Raw genomic sequence first — 21,641 nt, 5'->3', positions numbered from 1 at the left:
CTGCTCTCCAGATGTGAAGATGGATACAAATTGGCAACAAGTAGAGCCTCTCTTTCCTGTCAGAGTGACGGCTCCTGGTCCAAACACAGCATTCAGTGCCATCCTGCCCCTTGTCTGCTACCCACCAACATCTCCATCCCCCACCTGCAAATCAATGGGAGAGAGCTCACTCCTGTTGGTGGCACAATCACCCTCTCATGTCCTACCGGCTTCTACCTGCAGGGGTCAGCACTAGCAGAGTGTCAGGTAGTGATGGGTTTTTCTTCATAGTTGAAAACCAAATTATAGCTTCAAATAGCATAACATACATTTAAATATGTGTATTTTTGAAGATGGTTCTATGGTGATGTAGCCATTCTTTCTATCAATGTTGTTTGTATTTTGTGGTTAGATGGGAGGAAGCTGGTCTCCGAGCATCATCACGGTTTCCTGCGAGGTGGTGATGTGTGAGAAACCGTCTCCTCTTCTTCACGGTGTCATGGAGGGCGACAGCTACATCTATGGAGACTTTGTGCTGTACTCCTGCCTGCCTGGCTTTGATCTGAAGGTGATCGTCAGACCAAAGTTCACTTTTTAAGCCCCAACAACTGGAAAGATCAAAAGAAAAAAAAAATAGAGGCAGAAATTTCTATCTAATTTAGAAAAATAAATTTCTTCTTAAAAGACCTGCCATGCTCCTGCTACCATGAAAATAGGAATAGTAAATAAAAACATTAAAAATTTTGTTTTTTGTTTTAACATTTGATCCAAATAACTGTAGAATTTGAATGATTTCATTGGTGTGCACAGGTCCAGCACTACTTTTAAAATGCTGTGTCAGACCATTAGCCAGCTGCCCACTCAGAGTTATTGGGAAAGAATCAGATTACAGTGAGTCACATGATTTACCCTCAGCTGTTAGAGTGGGGCAGGAAGAGCTGACTCTTTTTCCTGACACAGAGATGTCCTGCAGGCCGGTCTGAGCACACACTATGATCAGTTTTTCCTTCAAACATGTTCTAGTACTAAAACACGGTCCATCTATTGATATTGCTTCATTTGTCTTTAAAATGCTTAACATTTCATGACTAAAAACGTCTCAGCTACCAAATGTTTGAGCTTCCTTCTGTTAAATTACTGCTCTCTATAGAACCACAGTACAGGTAGACATTGCAATGTGTGTCTGCATTTCAAAATTCTGACATTAAGTGTCTCATTAGTCCCACAAATGTTTTAATATCATGCATTTATGGTACACAAATACACAATACAAACACAGTGGATTTGAAACGTGGAGATCAGCTCGCTCTGTTTTTCTGTTTCGCTGTTTTATCTCAGGGAGACAATATCCAGACGTGCCAAGGAGACGGAACGTGGAGTGGCGCGCAGCCAGTGTGTGCTGGTGAGTTTATGTGCAAATAGACGAGATTTGGAAAAGTGCAGGTCACCATTTCACTATTTCACATCTTTGTTTCAAAGCATCAACAGACAGTGTAAGTACTTTTCTGTACTCTACACATGGTCACCTGTGAGGAAAGGTTTTTACATTTCTCCAATAAAAATGATCTGCCAGAGTTTATTTGGTTACTATGTCGTATTTTACGTCAACTGGCCTGAACAGTGAGCAGAGTTAAAATGGGAACGGTATAAATATAAACAGTTGTCTTAAATTGCACCGGAGTTCAAAAAAGTAACTAATTATACCTAGACAATATGTTGCTCAACTCATCCTTAAATGCTGTCGTAAATGCCACAATTACTGCAACAGTTTTGTGCAAAATATAAATGAGAAAAAAAGAGATAAACGTATTGAAGTTGCGTTTTTAGGAAAGCTGGACCGCGCTCTATTACCCGATGTTCTGTTGCTATGGTGATATGTTTAATACGACCTCTCAACAATGAAATATGTGAATAATTTTGAGTCCCCACCACGACCTTTGACATCTGTTCTTGCGTGTCTGCAGCCTCAGCACGTTCCTGTGGGCCTCCACCTTTTGTGAAAAATGCTCAGATCCAAACAGGAGGAGCTAATCTGCAAAACGTCACTTACGTTTGCGATGAGGGGCTGCAGCTCGACGGACCGAAGACTCTCACCTGTCTGGCTAACGGCACCTGGAGCATGCCGCCACCTACGTGTTCAGGTATGGAGGGCAAGCTTTGAGTTTTAACATGTGGTTTACCATCAAAGTCCGAACTTTTTCTTTCCTTCTTTTCGACTACGCTTGTAATTCCCGTCGCCGTCAACCAAGAGGTCAGAGGTTGCGACAGTCCCAAACAGGTGCTTCACGGTAGAGTGCAGGAGCACAACCTGAGCTCTGGACGCGCTTTGGAGTTCCTGTGTGATCGCGGCTACAGCCTGGTGGGAGACGGCCTGGTGATGTGCATGGGAGGAAACACCTGGAGTTCAACTTTCCCCATCTGTCAAGGTGGGAAATAATTTTCTCAACACGTACGCACATAAAAGGAAAGCAATGTTTTTTACAAAATTATTTTCTTGGCTGCTAGCATCAGTCATAATTGTGACACTTACTTTTTTTAGGGGGCTGTTCCTTGAACAAATCAGCAAATCCACGGCAGCTGAAATTGAACCAGATTCCAGTAGAAATAAAGTGTCCTGATCCATAATTAAATAAAATGCCAGGTTTTGTGGTCTAAAAAAAAAAAAAGCTAGTTAACCATTTAAACCTTTAATGAGAGATGGGGATATAAAAAGGAACCTTTTGTGTTCATTTACACAAATGCTTTGTTCAGCCAAAAACATAAAATTTGCTTTCATGTTTCCTGATTTCAAACACGACTGAGTGAACCTGCAAATAAGATAAATAGAAAAACATGTTTCTCCTCTCCTCATGGAAAAGAAGACTGGTGAGGAAGGATATTTCTTGTTAAAATAGCAACACCGAAGAAGCTGCAGGAAATTCTGACATGTACAGTTTGTTCGCTATATGAAACAAAGTAGAAGACGACCCGTTCTCTTCAGATGAAGAAGATTAAAGATTCCTCCAAAGAAAACATCTGATCACGTTTTCTAACCAGTGTGTTCTGGTTTATTGAAATAAAACTTGAACTTCTGAGCCACAATTCCAGCAAGAAAACCATCCACAGAGTGAAACTTGTGATGGTTTTGTCATTTTCTTTAGATGGAATAAAGACTTTTTGTCTCGGTAGATAGACTTGCCACGTGTCTGCTACGAAGTTGAAAATGAAGAGGGGTTTAGTTCAAGCATACTTTCACATCAACGTCATAATGATTTCACCAAAAACAATTGTCAAATTTTAGAAAAACAGTCACAGGCATCACCTGGAGAGATCTGTGAACTAGTTATCTCCACACAATCTGATGGATTTGGAGAACTTTAGCAAAGCAGAGTAGAAAAATAACAGCAGCTCCAGATTTGGCCTGTAAATGAATCAAATAATACTTCAAGAAAGTCTTAGTTGGCAGTTTAGTTTACTATTTTTCTCGTGCAGGTTATTGAAGTTGATTTCTTTTTACAGATTTTCCTCTGTCTAATTTGTTCAGATACATTGTATCGGATTAAAAGAGAAAAATGTTTTGCGAGAACTGGTAAAAAACACAAACAAACTTGGATTTGATAGTGTGTGTATAAGTTTGAGACCTTTTGTATTTGAAGTGAATATTTATGTACGCAACAGTGATTTTAGGTTTGCTATTCATCCTCTTGGCTTTGAGCAACAATAAAACATAATGTTATAATGTGGCAAGCTTAACAAAAATCTAGAAATGTCTGTTTTTGAGGCAAATATCTTAAACTATTTTTTTATTTTTTTCTTGACGAAATAAAAAAAAAATAAAAAATGTTGGTGTTTGTCCCTCACAGCGAAGTCTTGCCCGCCTCCCCCTTGGTTGATCAAACACACCAACGGCGACGGATCCCAGCCGGAGTTTCACGTCGGGGAGTCAATCCGTGCTTCCTGCCCGAAGGGGCAGCAGGTGAAAGGCGGTGGCACCATCACCTGCAGGCCAGACCAGACCTGGACCCCCCTCAGCTCAGTTTGTGAAAGTAGGTCGCACCTTCCCACCCGAGAGATTCAGTATGACATTTAGACAGACTTGTACTCATTTAGTTTTTTACTTTTACTGTAATAGTTACTTTCTTAATATTTCAGTCGTGACAAAAATCTGCAGAAATTATCACCATGTTGACATTAGACAGAACCGCCAGATGGTTTTAAAATTGAGGCAAAGTTAAAACGAGGAAATGCAACGAGTAGCGTCTTCCTCTTATTACCTTATAAATATATTTTACAAACAGTCAACAGCCTGGCCGTCCCATCCAACACTAATATTAACATTTAATATCATCTTTTACTAGCTGACAAATTGGCTGAAGTGAAAATCAGCCACAGTAAACAAAACTGTCACCTTGTCAGTTGTTTTGAATGTATGTATCAGATTGTTTGAATAATTAGGAATAATCATATCTGTTCTATTCTTCTTGTTTACATGGACTATTCACTCCCACTGTTTTTATTTGGCTTTTGTATTCTGATCTGAATCTGGTCCCTATTTAACCTGCACAAATAAAGGTGAAATAAAATTAACACTTTAGGTTGAAATTTGAGAAATGTTTTACATGTTTTACATTAACCAACCGACCTTTCCTTGAAACATCAGTAGTAATGTTGCTTTTTTATGGTGAGCATAGAAACCAGGTCATGGTGTTGACTGGACATGTTGTCGATGATAAAGTGAACAGCAGACATACTTCTGTGCACACCACTGCATGCTCTCACCTCACAACAGCTGCTTCTCCTCCCTTCACGGCTCCTCTCTCATGTCGCCGGTTTGTTAAGCTGCCTCTTCTTTCCCTCTTTTCATTTTCTTAATCAAAACAAACGATGCTGCATCAGGCTCTGCTTCTTTGTTCTGCTGGCTGAAATGATCACAGGCCCTCTCTATGGCAACCTTTGCCTGTATACGGAGCTCAGCCGATGTTGCTATGAATCCTTGCATGCATTTGCATGACCTTTATTCTCCTGTATGCATGAGGCCATCAGTGTCCCTTTTGGTCCAAACCGAACGGTCAGACGGCTACAACTAAGCCACAACAAATGTTGTAGCGTTTAGACATATTGCATGAAAATCGAATACAAACGATTCCGAAAATATAATCATCACAAATCTTTTTTTCTCTGTTTCGTGCACAGTTTGCTTCATGCGATCACGCGAGGGCCAGTTAGCCATAATCGCACGTAACACAAATATTTAACGTCATCACTGTGTTGTATTGCAGGACTTCATATTTGCAACGTAACGCCCTTGGCGTGTTGAAAACTGAGAGAACATAGCAAAATACCTTAGTGAGTAACTGGTGGCTGTTGTCCAGGGGTGTCCTGTGGCCCCCCACTCCATGTGGCCAACGGGTTGGTGCGGGGGGCGGTGTTCCAGTTCGGGGACGTGGCGGTGTACTCGTGTTTCAGCGGCTACACCATGGAGGGCGCTGACAGGAGCAGGTGTCAGGAAAACGGCACCTGGACGCCCCCTCCCACGTGCAGAGGTAGAGAGACGAGTGGAGGGTTTCTCCTCCTGTCTGAACAGCATATAACTTACTGCAGCTCTTTACTAACCGAACCAAACCCCCGCTTCTCTGCTTGGAGGTCTTTTCGATGTTTCCTCTCTGCATATAAACAAGGGTGGGGGGTTCTGGAAAGGGTTAAAAACTAGAAACATAGCTGGCTGCTGCCTCTTTAGAAGTGAACCTGTAGCCTGGATTCAGCTACAATCAAAACAACCTGGACAACATAGTGGAAGATTTAGGTTACGTATTTATTTTTTATAACTTTATTTTTATTACTTTTAGAATATTAGTTTATTTTATGATTGATTCACTTTGCTTTTAAGTATTAACATAGAACATTTTTTGGTAACACCTTATTTGAAGGGGTGTGAATAAGACTGACATGACACTGTCATTAACATAAAGAAGTCTTTATGAATGTCTGACTGTTGTCATGAAGTGTCATTTGGTAAATAATGACACTTTTAATGCAAAGTTGCTCTAAAAGTTGCATTAAAAGTGCCAACTTTGCATGATTTTGTAAATAATGACCATTTATTGCAAAGTTTTATTTTTAATGGACTTTCAATGCAACTTTTAGAGCAACTTTGCATTAAAAGTGTCATTATTTACCGAATGACACTACATGACAACAGTCAGACATTCATAAAGACTTCGTTATGTTCATGACAGGTGTTGTCATGTTTATGACAGTGTCATGTCAGTCTTATGCACACCCCTTCAAATAAAGTGTTACCCATTTTTCACAGTGAACAAACCTTTTGAATTAAAAAGAAAAATGGTAATTTCTCTAATAGCATAAAAAACTGGAAATTTAGTTTCTAAATCACTTTTACTTTTTATTTATTTACTTACACATTTACAGCATTGAGTATTCAATTATTTATTAAACTTCTGCATCTGGGACCCGAGTTCAGATTTTGTACCGCAAGCAAGCAAAATGTGAAATGGTACGACGATAAAAATCCTTGAATCCTTTTATTTAAAAAAAAAAAAGTTGATCAGTTCTACAGTGTAAGTAGAGGAAACGATTCAACAGTATTTGCTCTGGCCTAAACCTCAGGAGGTGAATTTGAAACCATAAATAGTAATTTAGATTTTTATTTATTTATTTTGTAGTCTCATATTTAGTAGTCTCTTTATATGTGGGCACAGAGAAAAAAGGGAAATTTGGTAAATCTAAGTGGACATGAATAAAATGTTATAGAAAGAATTGTTCAGGTAGCATGAAACCTATTTATTACTCCATCTGTCTTGATTGCAAAGCGAAAGCTGAGTCCAGGCAGACTCCTTCATGACGTTTGCTGAGTATGCACTCTTCACCGCTCTGTTCCGAGGAAACGAGTCTGTTGCATGTGACTTCTAGTTTCTGTGTGCATGATGTTTCATATTTAAGCGATCCATCACATGTTCTTCCAAAGACAATAACCTGTGGTTCTTTTCTTTCTTTTGCGGGAAATTCATGGTGCAATTTCTCCAAGCTGAGCCTGATGTTCATTGGTGTGTGTTTGTGCGTGTCCTCCCCCAGCGAGGTGTTGGCTGCAGTGTCAGAACGGAGGCGTGTGCCAGCGGCCCAACATCTGCGCCTGCCCTGAGGGCTGGATGGGTCGACTCTGTGAGGAGCGTAAGTACAAGGAAACGACAACGAAAACAGCCAGAGCAGGGGTTCGAACCGTCAACCGCCCTGCCTTCTGAGCCGCCGTCGCCCCTCCTACCTTCCCCCCCATTGATCTCACATTGAACAACGTAGATAAATTGAACCTTTATTTTTAAAGCTTGTGTTCAGTGGGGAAATAATCGTGTCTTTTTAAATGAAGTCTTTTCATACATACTGTAGCTCACATGCGCTGGCAGCGCTTTGTGCTGTTCCAGTTGACCCAGCAGCAAAGTAATCCTCCTTTATAAAAGGTCAGTGACCTATGCAGGCCCACAGTTTGTTGTGTAAATGCATCCAGTGCCCAGACAAAGCTGTGCCATCCCTCACCATGTTGCCATCAGCAGCAGATTCTGCTGATCAACTTATTTCTCCGATCAGGCTTACATCTAACCTCCAGATAGAAGCGGAGAAGTATTTATTGTATTGTGATAAGATTTTTGATTTACCATTGTCATAATATATTCCAATTAACTATGTTTAAATATCCCTAAAACTGTCTGTGCTGCAAGAATCGATATTTTTACTGTTTTTCTACACCCTTTGTTCAATATGATTAAACGTAGTTGTTTTTATTTTAATGACACAAGTCACACTTCCTAATGTGACTGGTGTTTCAAGAGCAGCATCTGAGCTACAAATCTTCTGTCATGCAGTCAACAGTGACAGAAGATGTAGTAGTAAATAGTTTTTATCTACATTTTTATCGCTACAACAACAGCACCACAAAATATTGTCACAAAACTTTGTCTACATCGCCCACCCCTCCCTCCAGATGTAGATCAGCATTGTAATATTAGTGAACTGGGAACTTTCTAATTCCATCTTGAGGTGTAGCTGATGAAACAAAAGATTGTTACTTTGCTGAAATGTGAATTTAATTTAATACAGTTTACACATCTTCATCAGTGGTTCAGATAAATGTGGGGGGCAGGTTACACAAGGTCTAGTGTGAATGTTTGTCCATAATGTTGAGGTGAGAACTCATATGGATGAAGGGATTAATCCACACATATTATATACTTTTAAAGGTGTACATAAAAGGTGTTTGTCATAGATAAAGAAAGAAATAACCCTTTTATGAATCGATAGAAAGGGTTTGACAGTGGTGAATATCACTGGGTAAAGAACTTTGAAAAGAGTTCAGGTTTAGTTCAAAGTCTAATAAAAAGCAGACCTGAATCTTTGTTTTTCAGTTCATGTTTTCTTTTTTTTGTTGACGTACTTCCTGTTTTTTATTGCAGCTATCTGCATCCTGCCGTGTCTGAACGGTGGGCACTGCGTGGCGCCGTACCAGTGTGAGTGTCCCTCTGGGTGGACGGGCACCCGATGTCACACTGGTGAGTTCACACAATCACAGTTTCCATCTGGGTTAGCAGATTATTCAGGGAGCGTTTGTTTCATGAAGATGGTTCTGATGGTTGCGTTCCTGTGTGTTCCCCCTGCCTCTCGCAGCTGTGTGTTCGTCGCCGTGTCTGAACGGAGGAAGATGCATCCGGCCGAACAGATGTAGCTGCACTCCTGGTTGGAGCGGACACAACTGCTCCAGGTGATCGCCCAACGTTCAAAATACTGAAGACTCGCAACAATGAAAACACATTTCTCTGAGTGAAAAACTTCTCTCTTATCTTATACTGGTGGTATGAAAGTCAGTTAGTGTCTATCCCTAGTGGCTTTACACATCTAGAGATCAACATTTTTACCAAATACATAATATTCCTCCTATTTAATTGTGCTCTCCTTTTATTTTACTCATAAAATCCAATATAAATACATTCACAACTCCAGCTTTAGAGGATACAAGATGAAGAAATTAGAGGGTTATGATAACGTCTGCCATGCATAGCCCTCACTAATCTAAAACACACATAGAAATAAAATGGGATTTAATTGTTGTGATTTAATGCCTGGTTATTTGTCGTTGCAGGAAGAGGAAGTCGGTATACTATCACTTCTGAAACCTTCACTCGCCCCCTGTGGGACATCTTATGAAGGGAACTCTTGTATAAATGACACATGAAAACCATCCACTCATCTCCGCACAGGCAAAGCAAGAACCGTTCTGTAAATTAAAGCTGTATTTTTTTCATATACAGACTCAACAGTATTAAACATTTGCTGCTATATACTTGTACGATGTGTAAAAACTATTTGATGTCATGTTCCAGTGTATATGTGTAAACTATTCACCTTTTTATTAAAGCATAAAATGCCACTAAAAACACTTTGGCCATTTTGTACATTGGTTGTAGTTATAGGTCTTCCCTTATTCACTCTGTTGGGTTTCCTTCTCATTAGTTGCCACTGAGATTCATTCTCTGATACTGGTGTCAAATTTTCCCCTTTTTGATTTGTAAATCCATTTGTGTTCCAGTTTACATTTATGTGTTGGTCTCCTTCCTCCCTCCCATCCCTCTGATTAGACTGGTATCAATTTCACTCCTCCTCACTTCACTGTATTTTTAATTCATTAGTAGATGCATATACGCTACAGAGGATAAGGAACTTATAGAATCGATAAACAAAGCAATTCTACCTTTTTTAAGGTACTTATGATTTTGTTTTATAAAATATGCAAATCAATTTCATTTATCAAGAGAAAAATGAGTGATTAGTCCTAAGCTGAATACACACAGGAAATGCATGTCTTATTTTCCTGTCTGTATGGTACAGCACTTCTACTTCTGAAGACTTCCAGCTTTACACAGTCGTATCTGAGTGGAGTAACGGTTCACATCTCAGTCACAGTCCACTTTACCCTCATCTGCACCCAGCAGTTTTCATCCCCTCATCATTGCAGGAACTCCTCGGAGATATTCTCACCTATTCAGATGACACAGTGATCATAAGCGCAGGTCGATCTCGCTCTGCATCAGTAACGGGTTTCATCCACAGACTGAATCTAGTCTCCATGCAACATCAGTACCTGTTCCATGCAGCTCATGTCAAACAGGTTACCAGAACAGCATTGTTCATGGACCGTCTCCCTCCCCTTCTCAGAAATTCCCTCACTTGACTCTTGACACCAGATTTGGAAAGTTATGCAATCCCTCCTGTTTTTTGGTAATTAACTTTTTTTTTATCGCCAAACTTTTCTGTCAGGCTAAAATTTGAGCCACCTGCATCTTTATTGTTCTGTGACTAAAGATCGAGGCTATCGGCGCTAGCTAGCTACTAAAATACGCTTGATAACCGTCAAACTTTTTCATGTCCATACTGGGTAAGTGAAAATTTATCTCGCCAACAGGTATTAAATTGAATTCATAGTCTTCAAAAGTTTTAAATTTGAGTTGGTGAAATCTGTAGAAACCATGACTAAGTCTGAACTGAACTCCTGAATTTCTAACACCAGACATGGCTCTAGTCATGTTTAAGAAAGTCTTCTTTAAACTTTGCAGTTTAAAAAAGACTTTCCTGTTATGATCTTGCAAAAATTCAAAAGCATCGCTTCGAACACATAACTTGCCTCCATTGACATGCAAACTTATTGTTTCACAGCTCTGGCTCCATCTTGGCCACATTTAGGTTCATATGAAGAGGAAGTAACTTACTAAGCACCAACAAACCGTGCCAGTCAGATGTCTTTAGACCACACCTTAGATTGTCTTGCTGATTGTCCTTTCCTTATTATCAGGTTCCTAGTTTCCTTTCCTTATGATCAGGTTCCTTTCCTTGCTGTATATATGTTGTAAATGGATTCAAATATTCTCTTTATGTCAGCCCCCTGTTTTCTGGACAACAGCAGCACACTCTGGGCAAACAGCCAGCAATCACATTAGAGAAAACCACGTGATTTCACTGCAGCGGTCAATAGGTGTGTGTTTTCACCAGGCCAGGGGAAAGAGCTGAGTCACTTTTCCTGATGCTAACACATACTGCATTCAGTCTGAACGTTCCCTACAATCAGGCTGCAGACCTCAATGGCTCCCAGGAGTTGGTTTGAATTTTATACTTGATGCCAAAGAGAAATTCCAGTTTTAAAAAAGCTCTGTCGTTACAACTACCTCCTCATCATATGCTTTGCGTTTTTAGTTCATGGCATGAGAGTCACAAGGAAACATATTTTAAACACCTGAGTAAACAAAAGAAAACACCCTGCAGGTCCTGTTTAAAAACCAGACCTTTTTTTTTCATTCTTTTGAAACAAAACCCTGGTTTTACCTCCAAAATCAAAAGGAAACCTTTTTAAAGAGTAAAATTGTGAACAAAGTCAATTAGTGTCACAAAGTACTACTTCGTAAAAGAAACAAATCCAGAAGTCTTCGGTTGCGACTGGATGAAATGTTGAAGCATTCAAGCAGTTTGAATTTGTTTATAACGTAAATGTAATAATCCCTGTCTCTGCAACATTACCAAACAGGAAAAGAAACGATGTCAAGAGAGAGAAGTCATGCAAACATCTACTTCCGACTAAGTTGCGATGCTTACCGGATAAGGATTCTGTGGTAATAATAGTCTTTTCACAAACATCTGCCTAACACAGAACCTCGCCCTGGCCGCCTCTTCGGTTTCTCAATCAGTTTCCCAACATGCAGTCGGTTTTATCATCTCCTCTTTCAGATGAAACGAAACCAAAAGCCTTCATAACAGAGAAGCTAATGTTTTTGTTTTCCTTGAACTCTTTTAGAGACATACATGGAGAGTAAATAGCTGCCATTTTGAAATGTATCATTCATTTTCCTTTATCTTTTACTCGTTTTTTTTTAGGGGTCACAAGGTTTAGTGCATATACATAGAAAAACCTACTCTTTTGCTTTTTCAGTAGTATTAAAGAGAGGAAGTAGCATCATCATCAGCAACTTTAAGCACGTCTATGAAAGCAGGAGCTTTAGCGGTTTGCTGGACTGGACGTCAAGAAAGAACGATATCAATGATCTTGGAGCGCAATTAATCTGGCAAAGTTTGCGAGGCTACATATTATTAAGATTTTACTATTTATTCCCAGTTAGACAATGCAGCCAAAGTGGAAAACCTGCATTAATGTAAAAATTTAAATGAACTGCATTACTGGAAAACACAAGAATGCCACAGAAAGGTACTGGATTGGCAAAGACAATATCAGCTGAGCTTTAACATGATCAGCTACTAATGTCTTTATATTTTTGTAAAAAAATAACTTACAGGTAAATGTGACGTCAAGTGGAACAGTTATCACAGGTTTTTAAGATGTATATGTATATTTTTTCTGGTACATAAAAAATACAAAGTACATAAAACCTTTCATAAGAGAGGCACGCTTTGAGGGTTCGAGTTTTCAGTTTTTCTCTCTAATGTTGATGATAACTGAGCAAAACTCAGTTTGAGTACAAATCTATCTTGCCTTGTCGGTTTCATTGTCAGTTTGCTTTAATCGGTTTAAACAGAGCTGCATCAAACAGAGCTGCGTCTGTGTCCTGAACCCTGAACTAATTACAGGCCCCCTCTGCAGCCGCAGTGGAAACCTTTGTCTTGACATACTTTGATCTTTAGCGGTCCTGAATATGCAGCTCAGCGCTGATGGCGTTGCTGTGGTTCCTTGCATGTTATTTGCATGGCCTTTCTTCTCCTCTGCGCACGTTTATCTGTGTCTGCTTGATCTAGGCACAGATAAACATGCGCAGAAGCGATCTCATCCTCCTTGGTCTTCTATCCTGTTTGTAGTGCTCATGGGCAAGGCCTCATGGTGAAGTGATGCAGAGTTTCCTCTTTTCACGGTTTTGTTGGTGTCATGACCCTCAGTCTGCACTGAAGATATTTGCTGATACATTTGAAGTTCACCTGGTTGGGGTCAGTTTCATCTCATGCAAACGGAGGAGCTTGGGTCTCTTCTAGTCATGCGCAACTTTAATCCCTCAGGAGAAACTGAAAAGCTCTTGTAAATCAGTGTACGAATGATCTACAATTTATGTAATTTGAAGTGGGAATAAATCTGGGGGGTGTCCTAGTTCATTCCTGTCCAAGAAATTAACAGAAAATTTTAAAATGTCCTTCAGTTTTTATTGTTTACATTTTTTAAAAATCTTTTAGCATTGTTGAAAGTGATAAATATTTGTCCAACCATAGTAGAAAATAAAGTTGTTGAAGTTAAATATATTTTTAAACCTTATGTTTATTCTTCTTTCACTTAAGTGAAATGGTGCAAACGGTGATTCATCATCTATTAAATCCACGTTTTTGAAAACATTCAGAACATTTTAGGATCAAAGCCCACTTATAAAACAAATCAGGTTCAAATCTAATTGTGGCCCATTATTAAAAGTGGTCCATACAAACACTGAAGGAAACACAGCAGTGTGGTTGTGTTTGGATTGATCAGTCGACACTCGTCAGCACTAGAAATCTCATCCACCTAAAAAACAGAAAAGAAGAACGTTTACCATGAAACGACACACCTCCGTCGTTTCCAATGTTTTCATGTCTCTTCTTCCAAGTCAGTTGCTGAAAATGTTCAGCTATTGACATAGAAACTAGAAATGAATAGAAATTCTCTGAACTCAGTGAAGTCGGGAGCTTTAGCACATTTTAGGAACTGCTGGCAGATTAGTGAACTTAAATTCAGCAGCAGGACGGTACACATTTAATTTAATGTTTCACATTCACTCATCCAGATCCTGAAACTCTTAATGCATTGGGCTGTTGTTAACACAGTAAATGAAAAACTTAAAGATTAGTTATTTGAAAGTGAACAAAAAGTCAGAAAAATTAGAAAATATTATCGCTAGCGGCATTTTTCTAAAGGTACAAAGACTAGATCAATGTAAGGAAATGTGACTTTCCTTGTAAGTATAACTCAAACAGGATCAGCCAATAAACTCCTCTGCCTCAGTCATTTAAAAACTGGAAAAACTAAGATAAAAGAAGATTAACTGATTAGCTTTTATACGGGGTTTCTTATAAACCACACCAGAAAATATATTTTTTGATGTCCGTCTCATTGTGAGGCTTTGTGCAGACCACCTGATTGGTTGAGCCTTCCATCTTCATCACTTACAGAAAACTGTAATTCATCATTTACAGAAAAATGAGTCACAGGGACTCATTTTTCTGAGTAGGTGGTATTTAGCCAGCTACTCAGTTGTCAAACTGTGACGAACTTAAAGATTTCCACCCCTACCTCCCTGCAGGCTCTTTAATTTAAGCAACATTTTTACCCTTTTCATCAGGTTTGACTGTAGTGCCAGGAGTGTTGCGAAAAATGTCAGGATTTAACTTGCAAAGGAATTAATCTATATGTTGGCTAAAAAGTTAAAGCATGTTAAATTTTAGCATCTGGAGCAGCATGTCTGGGATATTGCTACATGTACTTTTTGTGAATGTGACACTAAATCCCTTGTAGCCTTCACCGAGTGCTTGCACTTACTTTGTTTCCATTTTTGTAGAAGTGGTACGTGCAGCTGATTGCACAGTGCTTTCTCACATCCTGAAAACAAATAAAGAAACTCAAACAATTAGTGGATAATCAGCTGAAACTTTAGGAATGGGTTCAGCTTTGGCTCATAAGAAACGGAAGAATAAACCATCAGGTCAAAATACGAAATAGACACATCCCACAGACTCAGTCATACGGAGGAACACTTTAATCCTCTACAATGAGGTGTATCTATAAAATGCTGTGTTATGGTGTTTATTAAACAAATGATATGAAAAAGGATACTGAAGCTTTATCCACATCCACCTTCAAGAAAATCACATCTTTGTTTGTAGAATCCTCTGCCAGTTTCTACAAAAGCATGGATTGTGCTTTAGAAAAAATTACGTGCAGCAAATTACTGGAAGAGTCTAAACATATTGTCATAACATATTGTCTAAACTGGTTAAATTTTTCCTTTTTGCAAGTTATCTAAATGGCTATCTAAATACTGGACCCATCATTTGGCAGGGACCACACCACGAAGCTGTGAAGGCCACCACCACCAGTTTGTTTCCTGTTTGAGACAGGATGTTGTCAAACTCTTTCTACAAATCAGAATGCACAAGCAACAAAATATTTAAAACTCTCCCATGGTTTTCAGAGATGGGGTCAATTGGACCCTGTGCGCTTTTATGAGTTTTTTTTTTTTTTTTTGTATTCGGTCAGACGGGTTCCCGCAATCCATCCGTTTCCCCATTGTCCAACCGTGACATCTGCCGCAGTTCTCCTGAGCGTTAAGGAGAACTGCGTTAAGACCGCGGCAGCGTTAAACACTTGTGCTCAGGTTACACAACTTCACTTATTGTGACACAAATGTGAAAGAAACAGCTTAGCCTTTATGCCCAAGCCTGACCAGGTCAAATAAGATCACAGGTCATTTCAAATCACATAAAGTTGATTTTGAAGAGTCTGGCCCACAACATGGAACCTTTATCAATTAGTCAAAAATCAACTGAAAGGTGAAAGCTGCAAAAAGTGACATAAAAATTATGAACTTACCAAAGTGTCCATGAATTTAACCATGATTACTGCTTAGAGACGCCAGGCAACCACTGGGAACTGACTGCTGTAAGGTAAAGAATAGCTTTACCTTAGCCTTTATGCCCAAACCTGACCAGGTCCTGGCCTGTACATTTTTTAGTACAGGCCAGAATCATTTGAATATACCTTATACCTGAATTTAGGTTTGTCTAAATTCAGAGGTTACAGCAAGCTATTTCAGTATATAATTATATAGCTGGTGTTGATTATAATCAACACCAGCTCCTATCTGTAACTTTAGACTGCAATAAGATCATTTTATTATCTTCCAAATAGTATTAACAGACAAAATAAAAAAAATAAGGCTAATAACATGAGTATTATTACAACTGGAAATTATATTTTAAAACAGGGATGTCAAACTTATTTTCATTTTTCATTTTGATTTCATCAAAAATCTGAACGTTCTTAAAGGGCCAGTTGTGCCAGAATATATTGATAAAAAAAACAAATAAACAGTTAAAAATATCAATAAATACTTGTTCCGAAAAGATTTTGTGATTGTTTTAGTGGGGTTTTTTTTGCAATCAAAATTACAGATTTTGTGGTGCCAATTTAGACATTTTTGTAAGGAATTTTTGTCTGAAAGGAAGTCCGCCTGGTTGGCGTCAGTTTTATTTTACGCAAAGGGAGGAGCTTAGGTCTCGTGGAGTCTCGCGCAAGAAAATAAATACAATCTGGCTCAAACAATTAATTCATAACTTTTGCTGAAATATCAGGCTATTTTACATTAGCGCACTTCCCCTATACAAGACAGCTAATATAAATAGCAGCGCCACATATATATTTATCTGTTAACAACAGACGAGCGACAGTGAGCGCCTGCCGCTAATCGCCCTTTACTGCGCTGAATAGCCGTTGGCTCACTGAGTCAGGAGTGCTCACTGTGTTCTATACGCCCCTGGTGGCGAACTGCTGTAACTGCAGTTTAATGCCTCAGTCCGAATAGAAGTGCAGCTTAAAAATAATTTCTGTTGTCAAACAAAAGTCTTCAATTAAAGTAAGAACAGGGAAGAGGTGTACTTCTTTCAGATGTCCACATTATGCAACTCTGTTGTGGTTAAGAAGAATCTGAGACAAAGAGCAAAGCCCTCGATTTACTGGGCTGTTCTAGTCTATTCTTTGCTCTGCAATTACTTTTTACATGTGAAGTTGATTAGTCGCAATCACGTGAGAAAACTGATTCTTCCAAGATGAAAGATGATGAACCAGATGAGTTTGTCAGATAGTTTGAGTTTTATAAAAATGTAAAGTCATTTACCAAAGGGGCAAAGTCAGGCTAAATGTTCTTAAGGGCCACTGGGACACACTGGATTAGGGGCGTCCAGTGTCCCAGTGGTTAGAACAGGCGCCCCGCGTCCAGAGGCTGCAGACCTCAACGTGTCTCCCCCGTTTGATTACTATTAAAGGCCACTAGTGCATTCTTTAAACAAGAAAAAAGGCTACCAGAAGTGGTGTGATGTAGGACTCTTTTTCATCCATCCATCCATCCAACTGATCAGCGCCACTGTAAGCACGGAAGCTTCCAACCTGTTGGCTCCATGCCCTAATGAAGGCCTGGCAACATCTGACTGTTGTGAGCTCGAACTCAGAATGCAAGTCGAGCTTCATTTTGAGGATCTGACAAAGGTCGTCTCTGCTGTCGTCTGCATGTCGGTTCATCCCGCTGCTCCTTTGAAAGGGTTCAGACGGGTTGGGCATTTGAAGGACTGACACAAAGTAGAGTCCATTAGGTGAACCACCCAGTCTTGGTAAGGTTTTGCAGTTTTGCCATATCTCTCCCATCTTCAGATGAACCCTGGCGGTTCTTTCTTGGTCTGTGATGCTGGTTCTCCAGCAAGCCCCTGAGGCTTTCATAGAACAGCTGGATTTATACTGAGATCAAATTACACACCGTCAGACTCCGTTTTGACTTCTCAAGGCAGTGGGTTGCATCAGGCTTTGTCTAGGCCATTGTTAACAGTGTCCAACAAAGCATGAAAATAGAAAATCTGAAAATTTAAAACGGATGGGTTTTAAAAAAGTTTATACTTCTACCCACTCCTTTGAACATTCATTATTTATTGTGTTAGTCATTTTATTTGTAATTTGTAACGTTCAATGAATTTACACTTGAAATAAGACAAAACTGGCTGCATTTAACTTCTAAGCAAGAAACGTGAACTTGTTTTAAGTCAATAGTTCCTAAATATTGATGAAAAAGTGCCTGTTCCACTGGCAGTTTATTTCACTTATAACATGGGAAAAATGCTTTGTTAAAGTGAAATAACACCTGACCACTATCTCACCTCTCACAATACCTCAAGTGTGAGATATTGAGACATCTCACACTTATCTCTTGCTCATGCAACTGTAATCATGAAAATCACTTCTAGTAGTAATAATATTCATGTCAATAGCCTTAGTTTGTATTTTGTCTGTTAATGATATAATAAATGATGTTATTGCAGTCTAAAATAGGAGTTACAGATGGGAGCTGCTGTTGATTAAATGCTAAAATGGCTTGCATAACCTCTGACTTTAGACACACCTTTAAGGTGTGTTCAAATGACTCAGGGCTTCTGAAAAAATGTTTATATACAGGTATTCTGTACCTTACAGCCGTCAGTTTCCAGTGGTTGCCTGGCATCTCTAAACAGTAATCATGGTTAAATTCGTGAAAACTTTGGTAAGTTCATAATTTTTATGTTTATGACACTGTTTGCAGCTTTCACCTTTCAGTCGATGATTTTTGACTAATTTATAAAGGCTCCATGTTGTGGGTCAGTGCCTCTTCCCTTCCTGTTTTTACTAAAAACTGGTTTCTGGGTCTCTCTCTTTCAGGCTATCAAAAGTTATCAATTTGGTCAACTTGGGACTCTTCAAATCAACTCCCTGTGATTTGAAATGACCTGTGATTTTGTTTGAACTGGTCAAGTTTGTTCATAAAAACTAAGATGTTTCCTTCACATTTGTGTCACAATAAGCAAAGTTCCGTAACCTGAGCACAAGTATTTAAACTTAGCGTGACGTTCAGGAGAACAGTCAGTTTCTGAAAGCAAAAAGCCTTGTGGAAACGTACAGGGTCCAATATGTTGTTGCTTATGTATTCTGCTTTGTAGGAAGAGTTCAACAAAATCCTGGGTGAAGCAGGAAACAAACTGGTGGTGGTGGACTTCACAGCTACGTGGTGTCCTCCCTGCCAAATGATCGGTCCAGTATTTGAAGTAAGTAGACAGTTGAGACTCAGGAAGTTAACAAAATGTGAAAAACCTTTCTGCCTTACCCTGATAAAAGAAGCAAATTCTGGAATGATCATTCAAATAACTTGCTCAACCAGTTCAACCAGTTTAGACTATATCTCCCATTATTACTCTTGCAGTAATTTGCTGCAGATACTTTTTTCTAAAGCACAATCCATTCTTTTGTAGAAACTGGCGGAAGATTCTGCAAACAAAGATGTGATTTTCTTGAAGGTGGATGTGGATGACGCTTCAGTAAGTATGCTTTTTAATTGACAATAAAAAAATTCAGGAAATGAGTGGATAAAATTCTTCTCAAGTGTTTGCTTTTGTACTGCCAAATAAATTGCCGATTTTATTGCAAAAGCAGTAAACAAGCTCTAATCTAAGATTTCATGGCAGTGGCCGGTATTGATGGGAGGGTGAAGAGAACCGTGTTATAGTCTTACACTCACCTGACAGCTTGTCTGGTATTTAATTCCATAACATACAAATGTAAATGGACCCACTTTATTGTATGGACAAACATTACAGTGTTTGAGTCTGCAGGATGTCTCTAATAATTCATATTTTGACCCGATGGTTTATTCTTCAGTTTATGACGAGCCAAAGCTGAACCAATTCCTAAAGTTTGGTCCATTAATTGTCTGAGCTTCTTTATTTGTTTTCAGGATGTGAGCCAGAGCTGCGGAATCAAAGCCATGCCTACATTCCAATTCTACAAAAATGGAAAGAAAGTAAGTACAAGCACTCAGTGAAGGCTACGTCACCAGGGATTTTTGTCACAGAAATTTCAGACATGTTGTTCCAGATGTTAAAATCTAACATGGTTTGTCTGAATTGTTTTGTCAAGATATCAATTAAATCCTCCCAACTTTACTGGAACCACAAACAAGTCCGATCAACAGGTTAGAAATTTAGCTTAAAGAGCCTGGGTGGAAATCTTTAGGTACATCACATTCACAATTGGGTAGGCAGCTAAATACTATTACCCATCATTCATTCATTCATTCATTCATTCATTCATTCATTCATTCATTCATTCATTTTCTTTATGTGATGAACATGGAAAACTCAACCAAGCAGGTGGTCTGTATGATGTTTCACAAAGCTTCGAAATGATACAAATGAGGACATCACAAAATATTTTCTGGTGTGTTTTCCACTGAAAGTCTATATAAAAGCAGATGAGCATACTCTATTCAGGTAATCTTCCTACATCTCAGTTCATCTAGGTTTTAAATGACAGAACAGGTTTAATAAACTCTGAGGTAGAGGAGTTTGTTGGCTGATCCTGTTTGAGTTGCACTTAAAAGGAAAGCCACATTTCCTTACATTGATCTAGTCTTTGTTCATTTAGAAAAATGCAGTTATAATATTTTCTCATTTTCCTGCCTTTTTGTTCACTTTCAAATAGCTAATCTTGATGAAGCTTTTCATTTGCTATGATAACTGCCCAACGAGTTTCAGGATCTGGATGAGCAAATGTGTAACATTAAATTAAAGGTGCACCATCCTGCTGCAGAGTTTAGATTTAACTTCACTAATCTGCGAGCAGTCCTTAAAATGTGCTAACCAGTTTAGACTGAGTTCAGGGAATTTCTATTCATTTCTAGTTTCTATGTCAGTAGTTGAACATTTTCAGCAACCGACTTGGAAGAAGAGACATGAAAATACTGGAGACGATGGAAGTGTGTCGTTTCATGAATTTCATGGAAGTTCTTCTTTTGTTTTTTAGGTGGATGAGTTTTGTGGCGCTGATAAGAATAAACTGGGGAAAAAAATCGAACAGCTGAGGCAGTAGTCCTGCTGATCAATCCACACATGACCACACTGCGCTGCTTCCTTCAGTGTTTGTATGGACCACCCTTAATAATGGGCCACAATTGGATTAGATCCTGATTAGTGACATTTTATAACTGGGCCTTGACCATAAAATGTTCTGAATGTTTTCAAAAATGTGGATTTAATAAATGATGAATCACCATTTGCAGCGTTTCATTTGAGTGAAAGGAAAATAAACATAAGGTATGAAAATATATTTAACTTCAACAACTTCTACAGACGTGAAGAAAGTTAAATCACCCTACCAGAACTAATGTGTTTCTTTTCTACCATGGTTGGACAAATATTTATCACTTTCAACAATACTAAAAAAAAAAAAATGTAGACAGTAAAAACTGAAGAACAAACATTTTAAGATTTTCTGTTGTGTAATAAACAGAATTTTTGGACAGGAATAAATTAGGACAACCCCCCCAGATTTGCTCCCACTTCAAATTACATAAGTTGTAGATCATTAGTGCTGATTCACAAGAGCTTTTCAGTTTCTCTTGAGGTATATTCCGTCTCAACTGTACCTGTAACAGGGGTCCTTTTTGGGCTCCCTGTATGTTTTATAGTAAAATTTTGGAAAAACTTAGTAGCTCGTCATTCCTTTGTGAATCCAGGTTTACATACCCCTCAACCTCAACTGAACCTTCTCAATTTAAACAAGAATGAAACACAAGTAGAATGTTTTAAAAACTTACACAGCTTTGATGCTGTCAAAAGTCTAGGATTGATCCTTTGATGGCTCTTGTACGGAAACAGGAGCTATCAAACAGGCAGAGGCAACTATAAAATGAAGCTTATTTTATTTAAGAATATTTCCTAAAGCGAAGCCTGCTTCCCAAAGACTTGAAGAGGATGAATTTTTATATTCCTTAGCTTGTCTCAGAAAGACCACGAGAATTAAATTTTCTTAAATAAAAGACAATGTTATCTCTCAATCATGCCTGAATAGCAGCCAAAGGCCTCATTGTATCATTCCA

The 21,641-nt window shown here is 38.8% G+C and overlaps 2 protein-coding genes across 4 annotated transcripts in view; both read left to right on the top strand.

The window, feature by feature from the left end:
• Window positions 1-9,400, top strand: part of svep1 (sushi, von Willebrand factor type A, EGF and pentraxin domain containing 1) — a 98,024-nt gene extending 88,624 nt beyond the window's left edge. For 2 of the 3 annotated variants that reach the window (XM_008427984.1, XM_008427982.2), the window contains 11 exons: window positions 12-246; window positions 392-547; window positions 1,318-1,381; window positions 1,944-2,120; window positions 2,229-2,405; window positions 3,822-4,004; window positions 5,331-5,501; window positions 7,051-7,146; window positions 8,421-8,516; window positions 8,632-8,725; window positions 9,104-9,400. In XM_008427984.1, coding sequence (XP_008426206.1) covers window positions 12-246; window positions 392-547; window positions 1,318-1,381; window positions 1,944-2,120; window positions 2,229-2,405; window positions 3,822-4,004; window positions 5,331-5,501; window positions 7,051-7,146; window positions 8,421-8,516; window positions 8,632-8,725; window positions 9,104-9,134 — 1,480 coding nt within the window. In that variant the 3' untranslated portion in view covers window positions 9,135-9,400. The remainder of the gene's footprint in view (window positions 1-11; window positions 247-391; window positions 548-1,317; window positions 1,382-1,943; window positions 2,121-2,228; window positions 2,406-3,821; window positions 4,005-5,330; window positions 5,502-7,050; window positions 7,147-8,420; window positions 8,517-8,631; window positions 8,726-9,103) is intronic. The other variant, XM_008427983.2, reaches the window with a different exon arrangement.
• Window positions 9,401-18,176: 8,776 nt separating this feature from the next.
• Window positions 18,177-20,815, top strand: LOC103475976 (thioredoxin-like). Its single transcript, XM_008427981.1, has 5 exons — window positions 18,177-18,275; window positions 18,709-18,813; window positions 19,018-19,083; window positions 19,500-19,565; window positions 20,567-20,815. Exons 1-5 carry the CDS (start codon window positions 18,252-18,254, stop codon window positions 20,630-20,632), a joined length of 327 nt encoding a protein of 108 aa, XP_008426203.1. The 5' UTR covers window positions 18,177-18,251; the 3' UTR covers window positions 20,633-20,815.
• The last annotated feature ends 826 nt before the right edge of the window (window positions 20,816-21,641 follow it).

This window comes from Poecilia reticulata, linkage group LG14 (genome assembly GCF_000633615.1).
Source record: "Poecilia reticulata strain Guanapo linkage group LG14, Guppy_female_1.0+MT, whole genome shotgun sequence".
NCBI lineage: Eukaryota > Metazoa > Chordata > Actinopteri > Cyprinodontiformes > Poeciliidae > Poecilia > Poecilia reticulata.
This window is presented reverse-complemented; position numbering and strand designations above follow the sequence as displayed.

Coding starts and splice junctions, on each gene's coding strand:
- LOC103475976 (XM_008427981.1), top strand. CDS start 18,252: ATGGTTAAATTCGTGAAAACTTTG. Junction 18,276..18,708: donor TTAAATTCGTGAAAACTTTG/GTAAGTTCATAA, acceptor TCTGCTTTGTAG/GAAGAGTTCAACAAAATCCT. Junction 19,084..19,499: donor TGGATGTGGATGACGCTTCA/GTAAGTATGCTT, acceptor ATTTGTTTTCAG/GATGTGAGCCAGAGCTGCGG.